Source organism: Crassostrea angulata, chromosome 6 (genome assembly GCF_025612915.1).
Source record: "Crassostrea angulata isolate pt1a10 chromosome 6, ASM2561291v2, whole genome shotgun sequence".
NCBI classification, from domain to species: domain Eukaryota; kingdom Metazoa; phylum Mollusca; class Bivalvia; order Ostreida; family Ostreidae; genus Magallana; species Magallana angulata.
In genome coordinates, this window is record NC_069116.1 from 43,169,202 (window position 1) to 43,186,152 (window position 16,951).

Consider the following 16,951-nt stretch of genomic DNA (forward strand, 5'->3'; position numbering starts at 1 on the left):
TATGCGTATGCAAAACATATTAAGCTGACATACATGTAATTCTTCTGATTGTTATAATGTCAACAGAACTTAATTGTTATAACGAGCAATCGTTTTGGCGAGAAAAGATCTCGTTATTACGAGAAAGATCGTTTTGTCAAAAGATTTCATCAACCTAAAACTTTAAAGATTTTTTATATATATAAACATAAATCTTGGAAATTAAAAAAAATGTTCATATTTTCAAAACAAACATATTATATAGACATAATTCTTCTCTAACAGACACATCTCTTTCAGGGTTTTACAAATATTACCAAAAGATGCTGTTTTTCCGATTTCATTGGGGGTTTTTTCATTGTAGTGTTACCTATTTCCTTATTCCGGAAATATTCTATCTGTACTGTTTATATTTTTGATTTCATGTTTGACCCACATGTTCCGGATAAGTTGTACAGTGTACATGCAAAGGGTAGCCAAGCAGGGCTGCATTTTCATTTTCGTATACTCATTTGTTTGTCAAGCATTGGAGCACAATGGAGTGAGTAGAAATTGTAATGTGTCTAATTTCTATGAATGCATATATGTTTTTTAATTTACAAGGCGCTATTATTATGCAGGTTTTTACTTTGTTTATCGTGCCACCAGTGTGATATATTTAGAATCTCTCTATAGCAATGTTAAATGTATTCAAGCTTAATCACTGGTTCATCATTTGACTGAACATTTTGTAAAACTCGATCAAAAATGGGTACACTTTTGGAAATTAATAGAGGAAAGTCGGACTAAATTAAATTTAAAATATGAGCTTAAAACGATTCATTCAAATATAAAATTAGTAAAGCTATTCGTATTTTATCATTTCCCAATCTACAAATTGTTTTATTATTTCTAATAATTACAAAATAAAGAAAACCTTGGAAATGGTGGACAATTTTGACAAATTTTGACAGTCTTATCAAAAAACATTCAGAGGTCACTAGCATAAAAAGTAGGTCATTGACCTAGTTATTTGAAAGTGAAAAAAAGCACCACAAGAGTGGGGCTACAATGAACAATAAGTAGTTTTTCGTTCCTATTAGTGGATGTAGTGAACTTATTCGGAATTGTAAACTCCATTCATGAAATCTAAATTTAGTGTGATTGTTTTATTTCCGGTTACAGAAAATCGTGCAACAACATCTAAAATGTAGACCCGTCAATGTGTAAGTTAAAACTAAATAGCCTATTATTGCATATTATTGCAATGCATGTATTTATAATACTTATTAATTCCTGTGAACTTAACGTATGTTTACATTTGTAACAGGTTGAAATCAATAAATATGATTACTACATGGCGGTTCAGATCTACATATATTTGAGTTCAACATTTCAACACAAGGGAAGCCAATAGAAAATACTGACAGAAATATGACGGAAAGGACTGGAACTCCTCAGAAGTCACCATTTGCCTTGACCAAGAAACGGAGGCGGTCAATATTGCAAGGGAAGTTTCACAGAATTTATAACAGATTCGAAAAATTAAAGAATTCTGAAAGTCCAGATTTACTAAAGAACATTTTAATTGATATGGAGGATTCTTATAAAGAACTAGAGAGTGGACATGCAGAATATATAGAATTATTAAATCCTGAAACTGAGCAAGATATCATTGATAATGCAGATAGAGATATGGACACAATGTATGATGAATTGTGTAAATGTCGCGCACATGTTAATAAACAGTGTAAAACTATACAGCAAAATGAGAAAGAAAAAGACAAACAAAAGGAAAGTGTTAAAGTGAAGAAATTAGATGCTCCAATATTTAGTGGTGAGATTAGAGAATTCCCTAGTTTCAAGAGAGATTATGAAAGTATTATGTATCCAACATATGGAACAGACCCATTTGCATTAAAGAAAAGTCTTATGAGCGAAGCTCTTAAAACAGTGCAGGGTGTAGATAATGATTATGAAGAAATGTGGAAAAGACTTGAAATGAAATATGGTAGACCTGAAAGACTCACAGATTCCATACTTTCAGACATTCGAAAACTCAGAATTATTCCTGACGGGGATCATTTGTGTTTTATTAACAGTGTTGAAGTCATAGAAAGATGTTACTTAGACTTAAAACGTGTTAATATGGACAGGGAAATGAATACCACAACAATGATAAGTGAAATTGAGAAAATTCTTCCTCCAGTTCAGAAACGTGAGTGGATTCTGCAAAAGAAGAAGCATAAAAACTATGAACAATTTATCCCTTTACTTGACTTTCTTCTGGAAGAAAAAAATGCAATGGAATACATGCAATCAGAATTAAGATGTGAACAAAGAGCTAAGGTTCATTACCTATCTGAAACAAATTCAACCAATCATTTCATAGAAAAACCATCAAATACTACAGCCACAAATGAGCTCTGCGTCCAAATGAAACAAAACCAAGAAATCTTACAAAAAGTAGTTGATGGATTGGCTCATATTTCAGATATAGTTTGTCAAGGTAATCAGTTACCACACAATCCAAGAATGTCCAAAATGAATTCACAGAAGCTCTGCTGGTACCACGACACTGATTCGCATGATATTAGCCATTGTTGGACCTTTAACAGAATAGATGTCAACAGTAAGATCGATTGTCTCAGAAAAAACAGAGCTTGCTTCATATGTTTAAGGATAGGACATATATCCAAAAGTTGTCCAGATAAAAAAGGATGTGAACATTGTAGCAAAATGCATCATTCAACCTTACACCAAGAACCTATGAACAAAGTTAATAACTGTTTACAATTAGTGAATGGGGAACAATCTGGAGAAACTGTTGTGTTGATGGTTAGTGAGGTCAGATGCAAGGATGACAATTTATTCACACTTTGGGACCCTGGATCAAATATATCTTTGATATCTCATACAGCTGCAAAACGCCTTAATATGAAGGGAATCGATGTTACACTTCGTATATCCAAAGTTGGAAATATAATTGAGCATCTTTACACCAAGGAATACATTATTCCCTTAACAGATGTGGAAGGAGAAACATGGCAGATCAAAGCATATGGTATGGAGAAGATATCAACAAATTCGAAACCTGTAGATATCAGTGGAGTCTCAACCTTATTCAAGGGAATATCAGATAGTGACATATCTAGAACAGATGGTGAAATAGAACTGTTGATAGGTGCAGACTGTAGTATACTTTTACCAGTGAATATTGAAAGTGCAGGAAACCTTCAGCTAATGAAAAACCAATTTGGATATTGTCTAAGAGGAAGTCATTCAATGTTGAAATTGTCCGCTATTCCAAAGGACGTATACATCAATCATCTATCTGGGATTGATATAAACTCCATGCAGGTTATCGATACAAAATCTCTAAAGGAACATTTTGACAGTTTTCTAGATATTGAGAGTCTAGGAACATACTGTAATCCAAAGTGTGGTGGCTGTCGATGCGGTCAATGTAGCGTTGGTAATGGAAGATTTACCATACAGGAAGAACATGAACTACGCACAATTGAAGCAGGACTAGAATATGATACATCTGGAAAATACTGGACTGCATCATATCCATGGAAACATGATCCTGTCAACTTACCAAACAACATTAAGGCAGCATTTGGTCGATTGAAATCAGTTGAACAAAGACTCATCAACACAAGCAAAGAATATGCACAGGAATATCACACACAGATAGAGGATATGATACACAGAAAGGCAGCAAGAAAGCTTACAAACACAGAAATAAATTCATATGAAGGACCTGTACACTACATATCGCATCATGAAGTCTTGAAGCCTGGATCCAAGTCCACACCTCTGCGAATTGTTTTTAACTCGTCCGCTTCATTCATGGGTCATGTTCTCAACAATTATTGGATGAAAGGACCGAAAGTGCTCAATGATCTCATTTCTGTGTTACTCAAATTTCGTGAAAATCAGATTGCACTTGTTGGAGACATATCAAAAATGTACAACTCTGTACGATTATCAACAAAAGACCAACACACACACCGATTCTTATGGAGAAACTTTGACACCACTAGGCCACCTGATCATTATGCACTTACAAGTGTCCCTTTGGAGACCGTCCAAGTGGTGCCATTGCCATAATAGCATTGAGAAAAACAGCTGAACTATTAGAGGATGATTATCCAAAGGTTGCAGACGTTGTAAAAAACAGTAGCTATGTTGATGATATCCTTACATCAGAAACAAGTATTGAAGATGCATGTCGACTTGCACAAGATATTGATCATGTACTCGGGAATGGTGGATTTACTGTCAAACATTGGATCATCTCAGGAAATCATGACAAACTGGCAACTGGAATTAAATTGTTGAATGCAGAGACAGAAAAGGTTCTGGGGCTGATTTGGAGACCACAGGACGATGTTTTCACCTTCAAAGTCCAACTGAATTTTATAAAAAAGGGAAAACAGACACAGGATAGTTCTAGTATTTTGTCTCACAATGTGTCAGATTTATCAAATATGAACATTACACTCACGAAGCGAATGGTACTGAAACAAGTTGCTGGGGTATATGACCCACTCGGAATGGTCGTGCCATACATACTCACTGCAAAGTCATTAATGAGAACTCTGTGTCAAGAAAATACAAACAGCTGTGAGGATTGGGACAAACCTCTATCGTTAGAAATGACACAAAAATGGATTGAATTTTTCAAAGGTCTCTTTGATCTCGAACTTTTAAAGATACCACGGTGTATTCAACCAGAAACGATTTATGGAAAACCAATGCTGATATTATTCTCTGATGGTAGCAACCTGGCATTTGGGGCTTGTGCATACATCCGATGGGAAACGGCATGGGATACATTCTTTGCTAGACTGTTAATGGCAAAAAATCGTATTGCTCCAACAAGACAACTTACTATTCCCAGACTAGAACTATGTGGAGCTGTGCTATCTGCTCGTCTGCGTGAAAAGATTGTGAACGGGTTGGGATTTTCCTTTGAAAAAGTCATTCACCTTGTGGATTCTGCAATAGTTAGAGCACAGATTCAAAAGGAAAGTTATGGATTTGGAACATTTGTTGCCAACAGAGTAGCTGAAATACAATCCAAAACTTGTAAAACAGACTGGTATTGGATACCATCTGATCAGAATCCTGCAGATTTCACAACTAGAGTAACATCACCAAGTCTAATTAACAGTGAGTCTGTGTGGCAGAAAGGTCCAGAATTTCTGTACCATCCCTTTGAAAAGTGGCCTATTAAACAAGATATAGAAGTAAAGGAAATCCCTGATATTATCGTACAACATACTGATGCTACAGTAACAGAGAGAAACAAGAAAACTATGAGTGTGGCAGAAATTGTTGATCTCAATAGAATATCAACATTACAGAAGCTTCTCAGACTGACATGTATTTTACAACTTATCGTAGAAAAACGCACATTTCGAGGCATTATACATTGTCTATCAGCAGACGAATTGAAAAGGGCAGAAGATAATTGGATTAGACATGTGCAAAAAGATCTTCCAAAGGATGTTATGTACAGATTTAGACGTCTTGGACCACAATTAACATCAGATGGAATTATTACTGTTGGTCAAAGAATGAACAAATGGATTGAAAATAGTTGGAATAAGACATCATTTGCTCTTGTTCCATCAAGTCACCCATTTGCAGAGTTTATTGTAAAAGAAATTCATGACAGAGATCATGCCGGAGTTGATGTTACTCTTGCCAAACTTCGGAGTAGATACTGGATACCAAAAGTAAAAAACATAATAAAACGTGTGAAATCGAAATGTGTGACTTGCAGGAAAAAATTTAAAATCACAGAATCTCAACAAATGGGACAAATTCCAGACATCAGACTCAAGCCAGTACCACCATTCTACTTCTGTGCTGTGGACTTATTTGGACCACTTGTTATCAAAGATACTGTAAAGAAAAGGACTCATGGAAAAGGATATGGAGTACTTTTTAACTGTTTAGTGTCTAGAGCTGTATACATTGACCTAGCTGAAGGTTATGATGTTGGAAGTTTTATGATGGTATTGCGTAGATTTGTGTCAATACGTGGATATCCCCGAAAAATGATATCAGATGCTGGAACACAACTTGTTGCAACAGGAAAGGAGTTAAGGACTGTTGTACATTCATGGGAATGGGACAACATAAAGAAATTTGGGAAACAGGAGGGTATGGATTGGGAGACAATAAAATCTGCAGATGCTCCATGGGAGAATGGATGCAGTGAATCCCTCATCAAATCAACAAAAATCTGTTTAGAATCTGCAATTGGATCTGCAGTCATGACATTTTCAGAACTTCAAACAGTTCTTTTCGAAATTGGAAACTTACTCAACGAACGTCCGATCGGCACGAAGAATTGCGATCCTGTAGAGGGCACTTACCTTTGCCCTAATGATTTACTACTTGGACGTGCCAGTTCACGAGTGCCAGTGGGAGAATGGAACACCTGTTTAAACCCAAGGATCAGATGGAAATTTGTGCAGCGTGTTATTGATACATTTTGGAAACGATGGATGAGGGACTATTTTCACACCCTTCTTATTAGACAAAAATGGCATACAGAAAATCGAAATGTTCGAGTTGGAGATATAGTGCTTGTTCAGGATTCAAACAACATACGCGGACAATGGAAATTGGCCGAAATTTGTGAAGCACTCCCTGCTGTGGATGGAAGAGTTCGGGACGTCAAATTAAGATACAAGAACGTTAGTGCAGGACGTGATTATCATGGATGTCTGGACACAATTATAAGCAGATCTGTACGACGTTTAGTCATCATCTTACCAATTGAAGAACAAAAGTGATACGGTTATATTATATGTCATTAGTGTGGGGGGAGTGTAGTGAACTTATTCGGAATTGTAAACTCCATTCATGAAATCCAAATTTAGTGTGATTGTTTTATTTCCGGTTACAGAAAATCGTGCAACAACATCTAAAATGTAGACCCGTCAATGTGTAAGTTAAAACTAAATAGCCTATTATTGCATATTATTGCAATGCATGTATTTATAATACTTATTAATTCCTGTGAACTTAACGTATGTTTACATTTGTAACAGGTTGAAATCAATAAATATGATTACTACATGGCGGTTCAGATCTACATATATTTGAGTTCAACAGTGGATTTTTTTTCGCCCCTGAGTAAACATAATCCTTAAATACATTGAAAGCTCCTTAGAGTAAACTAATGACAATGAATTTCAATTCTCTATATTTTATTGTTTGAGACATGTAGCGGTAACAAACAGTTGATAAAATAGGGACAATAACTCTATAACTATATTTTCAAGGTAGGGGCTAAAGGGCTATTATTTTTAATTTCTTTACTTAGATGGTGCTACTATATATAAATTATGAAAAAATTTATATATCGATAGTTTAACTTATTTGTTTTCACACTTTTGTTCTCTCTGCATTGCACTTCCGGCAGCTCATATCTGGGTCACCATTTTTTATTTGTACACAATACGGTTAATAACTGTGCAAATGTGAAACAACCTCAGACCAGGATAGAATATTAATTTCTTTATTATAATTAACTAAATAGGATTTTTAGGAGGGCTTGGTGGTCGTGGCCATTTTTAGACTGCTTCGATCTCCTATAGAAGAAGAGCTCTATATAGATATATAGGAAAATACTTAAATTGACAACTTTTACCTGAACAAATCTTATCTTAAAATTGTATGTGAATCTGGTGGTTAATTTTTTGACCATCCAGCTTCCTTGAAATCATAACAGTTACTTCGTTTTTCTCCAAGAATTGTTCCAAGAATTATTTGATACTGGCAAATATTCGTTACCGGTAAAACGACTGTATTAGCAGGGTTCTCCCTTTTTTTCAAATGATACTTGATATACTGCACAAAAATGAATGAACAATTAATATTAATTCACGTCCTGATTGATCTGGAATTGACCTTTCAATAAAAATTGTCACATGTTCATGCATTTAAAAAAAAAATGAGGAAAATTTGAAATTTCCTACCAAATATTATCTTGGTTGTCAAATAATTTTGGGGAGAAAAGATCAATTATTCATAATTTAATATTTGTATCATAAAAGGTGATTATTACATAATCATCTATTGCGTTTATTTGTAATTTTATTTTGGGTAACAAATAAAGTCACAAAAGTGCACCATACACCTTTTGTTTCTAGTTTTACTTAATACAGATGAAGGGCTTATGTGGTTAATATTGATAAAGATGATTTTACAGTCGTTATTTTGGATCATTATCAGTTATGGATAAATACAAATTTACGCCATGATTAATCTGTAATGAACCTCTCAATAAAATTAGAAACATGTTTATGCATTTAAAATTTGAAATTCCTTACCAGGTGCTAACGCACATTTAAAGGATACCAGCATCGGCAATATGGACATCCATTTTCGCCAATGGACGAGCCGCAGAAGTTGGGACACAGGAGTGGGGTTTTTGTATTACAGATACGGTCAACTAATAAAGGAGAAAAAATAATATCAGTCACTGTTTTCTACAAATATGCATTGATTGAAATCAAAACTGGTGTTACAAAATAAATGTAAATGAATTATCCTGGTGACAGTATAATAGTATCAAGTATCCTTTATTACATATTGTCGATTGGATGTTATATAAAATTAATAAGTAAATAAGAAAAATGTTTACATACTTTTGTAGGAAAATTACCATGTATATTGATTGGGTGATATTGATATCCGGTTTTTTTTATATACATAATGTGATCCATTGTACATAGTATTATTTCATTTCAATGTAAAACAGCTAAAGAAAAATACGTACATCTGATAGCCTGTCCATTGATTGAAGTGAAGTGAATCATTCCAAGCACAACGACAAAGATTAGAGAATATATCGCCTTCACGATCGTGAGTATTTACGCCCAAGTGATAATGGCTCATTACTTTTCAGACTTAAGTAAGTTAAATAATTTTTTTTAAAAACTATGGAATTCGTATACCTTTTTATTATTAGAATAACTCCATGAATAATTTGGTTAAATTGATGAAACACCTAACACATAACAGAAGATTGATGAGATTTGCGTTGAAGGAGAATTTCAACTGAAATTGATTAAAAAAAAATTAGTTGAAGAAAAACCCCTAGCTAGACTAAAGCGATTCATAGACGGGAAATCATTTTTAAAAATTCCATCGAAAGTGAATACTACATTTTTATGTGTTTTTCCGAGGATACAGTATAAATTGCAAACGATATTTTTTAAAACAACTTAAAAATAACCTTAACGTTCTTCAGTGCTAGAATCACTATTAGAGAAAATAATGATCAATTTGTTTGAAACGATGTTTGTTTGAAAATTTTTAGCTGTTGGTAAAATTATCTCATTTGAATGCACGTAGTGTATTTGAACGTATGGAATAAATATTAGGTATTATCTTAAAAACATAGTACAAGAAAAAAAACTGTTAAAAAGATTTGTTAAATGTGTAATCTTTATTTTGATGTGTTTCCTATCATAATTTAAGTATTCACACACGTCTTGTTACTCTTAAATAGAAATGCAGGTATTGCATGTACACCAGCTGCAATTAAACTCATAAAGATTAATCCCTCCATAGAACTTAAGTTAAAAAAATTTTTTAAATGGGTTCGCGTTATATTTATGTACATGTATAGAAGAAGTTCAATTTACCTTCTATTACCCATGTAAAATCTCCACTGCACACTTTCAATACAGGAGATGATGGTGTAACAAGCCCAAAGTAAGACCTTCCAGTTATACTAGTTATATATGAATCTTTATCAATCTGATCTAAAAATGCTCACATTTAAGTCAAATGAATAATATTCTTTTACTCTTTAAAATTGTCTTTCAATCACTGTTGAAGAAGTTACCAATAAACGCAAAACATGTACTTAAAGTCGGTCGTCAATTTCAATAATTCTAAAAAAAATTTACTAATTACTAGTAATCGTGCCATTCCAAGTTTTTTTTTCGTTATATCTAATAGCGTCCACACAAAAGGACCACAATTTCGATATTTTCAAATGTCAAATTCATATACATGTATTACCATCATTATTTAATAGAGTAGTATAATAAAATAAATATCGCATACTTTTTGTCATTTGTTATACTTGTATCATAAACAATGTTTGGCAATGTCATACATTGTTAAGTTCAATATTATTGGATCCAATTTATATATATTCTCCTAATTGTTGAATGTATGCTTACATATAGATTACCATATTTATAACAAAAAGATTTATTAAAATAAAAATATTCATTACTATGTTATTTTAAAATAATTTCAATGTGTTGCTCTTTTGCTTTCGGTATGAAAGTATTCACTTCGTGTCACTATGCCAAAGTTTATTTCTTCAACAGACATACAAGAGTCAAATATATCGGATGCAGGTATATAAAATCTCAATTGATCCATTCAGAACAGAGTAGAAATAATGGTGTGGAAAATAGATGTGATCGAGTATAAGCGTTGAATATCTCACCTTACATGACAATATTTCTCATAAATATAGTACCCAATGCCTACAACCAATTCATTTGTTTTATTGGAAAACTTGTCCAAAAGTAGGACCTTCCCGTTAAACTTTTCATATACATGTAGACATATATTTCATCGTAACCCTTCAGAAATGATGGTGGATGCCCACTGCATCTTTGTATAGGAAGGTTACCCATCCGATTTATTTTTGTCATAACCACGGAGGGTAAGCCCAATAGGCATTAAGAGTTTCAACATATCCCCGTTGTGTATAGTAAACTTAGTTAATCCTAAATAAAAGATATTAGATCGTTGGTATGACTTAGATCGGGTAGCTTTTCGTTGTTTAGTTTGTACTTATTATTTGACTTATTATATCGTTCTTATAACTTACATTATCGTAATATGTATATACGAGTTTCGTGTTGTATTTTGTTTATACGGCTTAACATCTCTTACATTCGATATTTTATTTCGTAAAAGCGACTTAGTATCTTGTATTACTTAGTTTAAAGAAAATTAATCGGCAGAAACGCTTTCTCAAGTACAGAATTCTGTTCAAATTTACGGGAAAATTATTGATAATTGTGCATACATGTGGCTGTGACGTTTATTAAAATCAAGACTGGAGAAAATTTCATTTATTAATTTTCACCACCTTCAGTTAGCTGCAGATCTGTAGCTCCCGGTCTGCAAAAAATCGGATGGACGACCTGGGAGCTACATTGCCTCCCATAGTAAACAGAGGCCCATGGGCCATGTCGCTCACCTGAGCAACAATAGGCGTTATAGAATCAACTTAATGTAGTCATAATAGTGAGGCCAAAAAATCAACCAGGGTTCAAAGTCTTTTCAAGTTTAAAGAACATGCAATTTGTCAAAATGCTTGCATATAAGCCATATGCATGTAATATAACATTTCAAGTGGCCCAGTGGTTCTGGAGATAAAGTTGAAAATGTGAAAAGTTTACGGAAAGACGGACAGACAGACGGCAGACAAAATGTGATCCGAAAAGCTCACTCGAGCTTTCAGTTCAGGTGAGCTAAAAACTTCAATTTACAGTGCACAAAAAATTGCCCCTGTTTTTAACATTATTTCACTAAAATTCTGTGAGAAAAAATCAGAACCATTATATTTTTCAGACAATTATCTACTAATATCATCATTTTACTTGCCTCAGACTGTCTCCTAAACACGCTAACCGAGCTCGGATAATGAAGTATGTTAAATTCACGTCGAGATCAAGAGTCCTCATTATTACATGTAAACAAACTGCACCAAGGACTTCACTTTACGAGCTGGTGGTGGTGTTTGAAGGATACCAGAGACTAGTAAAGTGATGATATATGAAGTATAATGTCAAGAAATTTTTTGAAATAAAATATTTGTACAGAATGTGTTCGGAAATATAATTAATCAGTCAAAAACTAGCGCAATTTTTTGTGCGTTGTAATTTTTCAGTTTTTTATAATTGGGAGGCACTGTAGCTCCCAGGTCGTCCATCCGATTTTTTTCAGACCGGGAGCTACAGACCTGCAGCTACCTTTAGTTAATAGTGTCGTCTAAAGTTACCTTAAATTAGTCTAAATTTAACAAAATGAAGTCTATTTCTTTGCTCAAATCCGTTTATTTAAAGATAGTTTCAATTCAGATAATTATGTAACAAGCAATTGTTTTCTTTTAAAGTAGCATTATATAAAGAACTAGATACGATCTCGTTACGAGTAACGAGTAGGTCTTCCGTTCAATTTTTAAACGATAGCATTAAAATATCAATGAAATTTTAGAATTCCCCTCAACCACTCCCTTTCAGAAAATGTAAACGATTGTCAATATCCTTTAAAATGCTTAACAAAGAGTTTTGCTTTTTCTCATACAGAACATTAAAGATCTAAGATTTTTGTCCCCTAAAATCCCTAATTACGTCATCAATGGGTTTGGAAATGAGTTTTACAAACTGATATTGTTACGATCAATAACTTTGTTCCTACAATGCATTACAAAATCTGTATCGTTTTTAAGTTATCTGTAATAGAGTTTACGACAGTCTTGGCCCCTAAATAAAGGGGCCAGCCCCTTTTTCTTGAGTTCATTCGAAAGGTCTCACGAATTATAACATTTTTTGTTCTTACACTTATCTAGAATTGTTGTTCATTTTATAATTACAAATGAAAGAATATTTTAGGGGCCAGCCCTCTAGATCCTTAATGGGGACAGACATTGGTGTTTTGATTAATGGAATCGATAAGAATCATCAATACAGATATTTTCTCTTCTACAATCATTAACAAAATATGTCTCCTTCTCTAGATATATTGCGTCAAAGCTTTAGTACTTTGGCCAATAAAAATCCATAATTACGTAATAAATGGACGTGGCAATGATTTTTCTGATAGATATTGTAACGATCAACAACTTTGCTTCTATAATGCATTACAAAATCTGTATCGTTTTTACGTTATCTGTAATAGAGTTTACGAGTGTCTTGGCCCCTAATTTAAGGGGCCAGCCCCTTTCTCTTGAGATCATTCGAAAGGTCTCACGAATAATAACATTTTTTGTTCTTTCACCTATCTAAAATTGTTTTTCATTTTTGAGATACAAATGATTGAATATTTTAGGGGCCAGCCCTACAGATCCTTACTGGGGACTGACAATGGTGTTTTGATTAGTGGAATTGATTATTTTTATTAAGACAGACATTTTCTCTTCTACAATACTTAAGAAAATATGTCTCCTTCTCTAGTTATATCGTGATAAACTTTTAAGTACTCTGGCCCCTAAAAAACCCTAATTACGTCATAAATGGGCGTGGCAATGATTTTACCTGATAGATATTGTTACGATCAACAACTTTGCTTCTAAAATGCATAACAAAATCTTTATCATTTTTAAGCTATTTCTCATAGAGTTTACGAGTGTTTTGGCCCCTAATCTAAGGGGCCAGCCCCTTTTTCTTGATTTTGTTGAAAAGAACTTTTAATTTTCTACCACTTTTGTTATATATGTCTTAACAAAATACCAACTAATAAAAAGATACAGATCAAAACGTATAAAAATTTTGGATAAAAATTCGTACCCAATTTTCGTGCCCAGGCGAGCTCAAAGAAATGGCGCCACTGGCGTAAAACAAAATAATAGTGCACAACTTCAGACTATAGACTACCTATCCTGAAAATTTCATAATCATATCTCTGATAGTTTCTGAGATCAGCTCTGCACAAAATAGGTCGTAAAAAACTACAAAATGGCCGATAAATCGGTACCGGAAGTGACGACAACAAAAATATCAGAAACATATAAAATTCAGATCATGACTCCTCATCTCTGAAAAAATGGTTGAAATCGGCTGAATAGTTTTCGAGAAATCGCGTGCACAAAATTTGGAAAAAAAAATAATAATAATAACTAGACACGATCTCGTTGCGAGCAACGAGGAGATCTTCCGTCTGATTTTTGAAATTGAGATTTATGTTCGATCTTGATTTTGCTATTTAACAGCTATACATGATTTAAAACAGGAAAAGAGGATCTTCATTTTAAGTGATACTATTTTGTTTCAGGTGTAAGAGTTTTGTTCAACAAGTGTTTAGAAATTCGTCACCGTTCTTGAGATATCTCAGAAAAATATTTTCGGGGCCGGACCTTATCTCCTTATTGGGGCCGCTGAACAAAAATTGTAAGGTTGCATGTTATTAGGTACATTATTTTCAGCATCTATTCTTTTATACTGCATTTCAAAATATTTTTTCTTTTTGAGATATAGGTTATCACATTTTTGGACTTTTGACCCCTAAAATCCTTAATTACGTAACACATGAGAAAAATCATTATAATGTTAAGCTACATAACTGTTAGATAAACATATTTGCTTCTATAATCTATTACGAAATACCCCTCGGTAAAGAACTATAGGAAAAAGACTTTAGAGCCCTCTAGGTCCCTACCGTTAGGGGCCAGCCCCTTTTTCTTGGTATCAAATGAAAGGTCATTTGATTATAAAGACATTTTGTTTAACAAGTGTTCAGAAATTCGTTACCATTCTTGAGATATCTGAGACAAAATGTTTTAGGGGCCGGTCCCTTATCTCCTTATTGGGGCCGCTGAACCAAATTTTTTAGGTTGCATGTTGTTAAGTACATCTTTTTGAGCATCTTTTCTTTTACACTGCATTTCAAAATATTTTTCCTTTTTGAGATATAGGTGGTCAAAGTTTTGGACTTTTGACCCCTAATAATCCCTAATTACGTAACATATGAGAAAATCGTTATACTGCTTGGCTTCATAACTGTAAGATAAACATATTTGCTTCTATAATTTATTACAAAATATCCCTCAGTAAAGAACTATATTAAAAAGACTTTAGAGCACTCTAGGTCCCTAATATTAGGGGCCAGCCCCTTTTTCTTGGTATCAAATGAAAGGTCATTTAATTATAAAGACAGTTTGTTCAACAAGTGTTCAGAAATTCGTTACCATTCTTGAGATATCTTTGAAATAATGTTTTAGGGGCCGGTCCCTTATCTCCTTATTGGGGCCACTGAACCAAATTTTTTAGGTTGCATGGTGTTAAGGACATCATTTTGAGCATCTTTTCTTTTATACTGCATTTCAAAATATTTTTCCGTTTTGAGATAGAGGTGGTCAAGGTTTTCGACTTCTGACCCCTAAAAATCCCTAATTACGTAACATATGAGAAAATCGTTATACTGCTTGGCTTCATATCTGTGAGATAAACATATTTGCTTATATAATTTATTACAAAATATCCCTCGGTAAAGAGTTATGGGTAAAAGACTTTAGAGCCCTCTAGGTCCCTAATTTGAGGGGCCAGCCCCTTTTTCCTGATAGCAGCAGAAAGGTCTTGTAAATATAAACTTTTTTTACATTACATATTTAAACAAAATATTTTCCAGAAAAGAGATAAAGAGAGAAAAGGACAAAAATTCACGACGCTTTTTTAATGTCAATTTTCGAGCCATAGCGAGCTTTGGCGCCAGTAGTGCTAAACATACAAAACAACAATCATGCAAAACTTCAATCTTTCGTTTACCAACCGTAAAAATTTGAGCTTAATATCTCTTATAGTTTACGAGAACAACAGAAGACAAAATACCCATATAAAAATTAGAAAAATCTCAATATCTCAAAAACGGATGTGACGTCATCAATACAAAAAATTTCCAATCAAGTTCAGACCACTATCTATTACATCCTAAAATTTGATTGAGATCGGCCGAGCCGTTTCTGAGAAATCGCGTGCACAAAAAAAGGAAGAAAAAAAATAATAATAACTAGACACGATCTCGTTGCGAGCAACGAGGAGGTCTTCCGTCTGATTTTAGAATTTGTTCTATCTTGTTCTATCATGATTTAGAATAAAAAAAAACAGTGTCTACATTCTAGGGGGCCAGATACTATTTTGTTACAGGTGTAAGAGCTTTGTTCAACAAGTGTTTAGAATTCGTCACTGTTCTTGAGATATCTTAGAAGAAAAAGTTTAAGGGGCCGGTCCCATATCTCCTTATTGGAGCCGCTGAACCAAATTTTGAAGATTGCATGTTGTTAAGTGCATAATTTTTAGCATCTTTTCTTCTATACTGCATTTCAAAATATTTTTTTTCTTTTTGAGATATAGGTGGTCATAGTTTTGGACTCTTGACCCCTAAAAAACCCTCATTACATAACACATGACATTACATTGCTTGGATACATAATTGTAGGATAAACATATTTGCTTCTATAGCCTTTCACAAAATATCCCTCAGTAAAGAGCTACAGATGAAAGACTTTAGAGCCCTTTGGTCCCTTAATTTGAGGGCCAGCCCCTTTTTCTTGATATCAAATAAAAGGTCATTTAAATTTCAACACATTTTGTTTAACAAGTGTTAAGAGATTTGTAACCGTTCTTGAGATATATAGGAAAGAACGTTTAAGGGGCCGATCCCGTAACTTTTTATAGGGGCCATTTAACAAAATTTTGAAAATTGCATATTATTTAGTACATCATTTTGAGCATCTTTACTTCTATACTTTATTTCAAAATATTTTTCCTTTCTGAGATATGGGTGATCAAAATTCTGGACTTTTGGCCCCTAAAAACCCCTAATTACGTAACACGCGATAAAATCATTACATTGCTTGGATAAATAACTGTAAGATAAACATATTTGCTTCTATAACTGTTCACAAAATATCCCTCAGTTAAGGGCTACAGATAAAAGACTTTAGAGCCCTTTGGTCCCTTAATTTGAGGGGCCAGCCCCTATTTCTTGATATCAAATAAAAGGTCATTTAAATCTCAACACATTTCGTTCAACAAGTGTTTAGAAATTTGTTACCGTTCTTGAGATATATAGGAAAGAACATTTTAGGGGCCGATCCCATAACTCCTTATAGGGGCCATTTAACGAAATTTTGAAAATTGCATATTATTTAGTACATCATTTTGAGCATCTTTACTTCTATACTTTATTTCAAAATATTTTTCCTTTC

General features: G+C 33.6%; 1 protein-coding gene across 1 annotated transcript; it reads left to right on the top strand.

Annotated features, from left to right (window-relative positions):
* The first annotated feature begins 1,075 nt into the window (after window positions 1-1,075).
* Window positions 1,076-6,776, top strand: LOC128187529 (uncharacterized). The gene is made up of 3 exons (XM_052857950.1): window positions 1,076-1,184; window positions 1,289-3,942; window positions 4,122-6,776. The coding sequence occupies exons 2-3, from the start codon at window positions 1,393-1,395 to the stop codon at window positions 6,774-6,776; spliced, it is 5,205 nt and encodes a 1,734-aa protein (XP_052713910.1). The 5' UTR covers window positions 1,076-1,184; window positions 1,289-1,392.
* The last annotated feature ends 10,175 nt before the right edge of the window (window positions 6,777-16,951 follow it).

Bases quoted from the DNA above. Each gene is read 5' to 3' on its own strand.
- LOC128187529 (XM_052857950.1), top strand. From the start codon at position 1,393: ATGACGGAAAGGACTGGAACTCCTCAGAAGTCACCATTTGCCTTGACC. The intron at 3,943-4,121 runs GTACGATTATCA...GATTATCCAAAG, and splicing joins TATCAAAAATGTACAACTCT to GTTGCAGACGTTGTAAAAAA.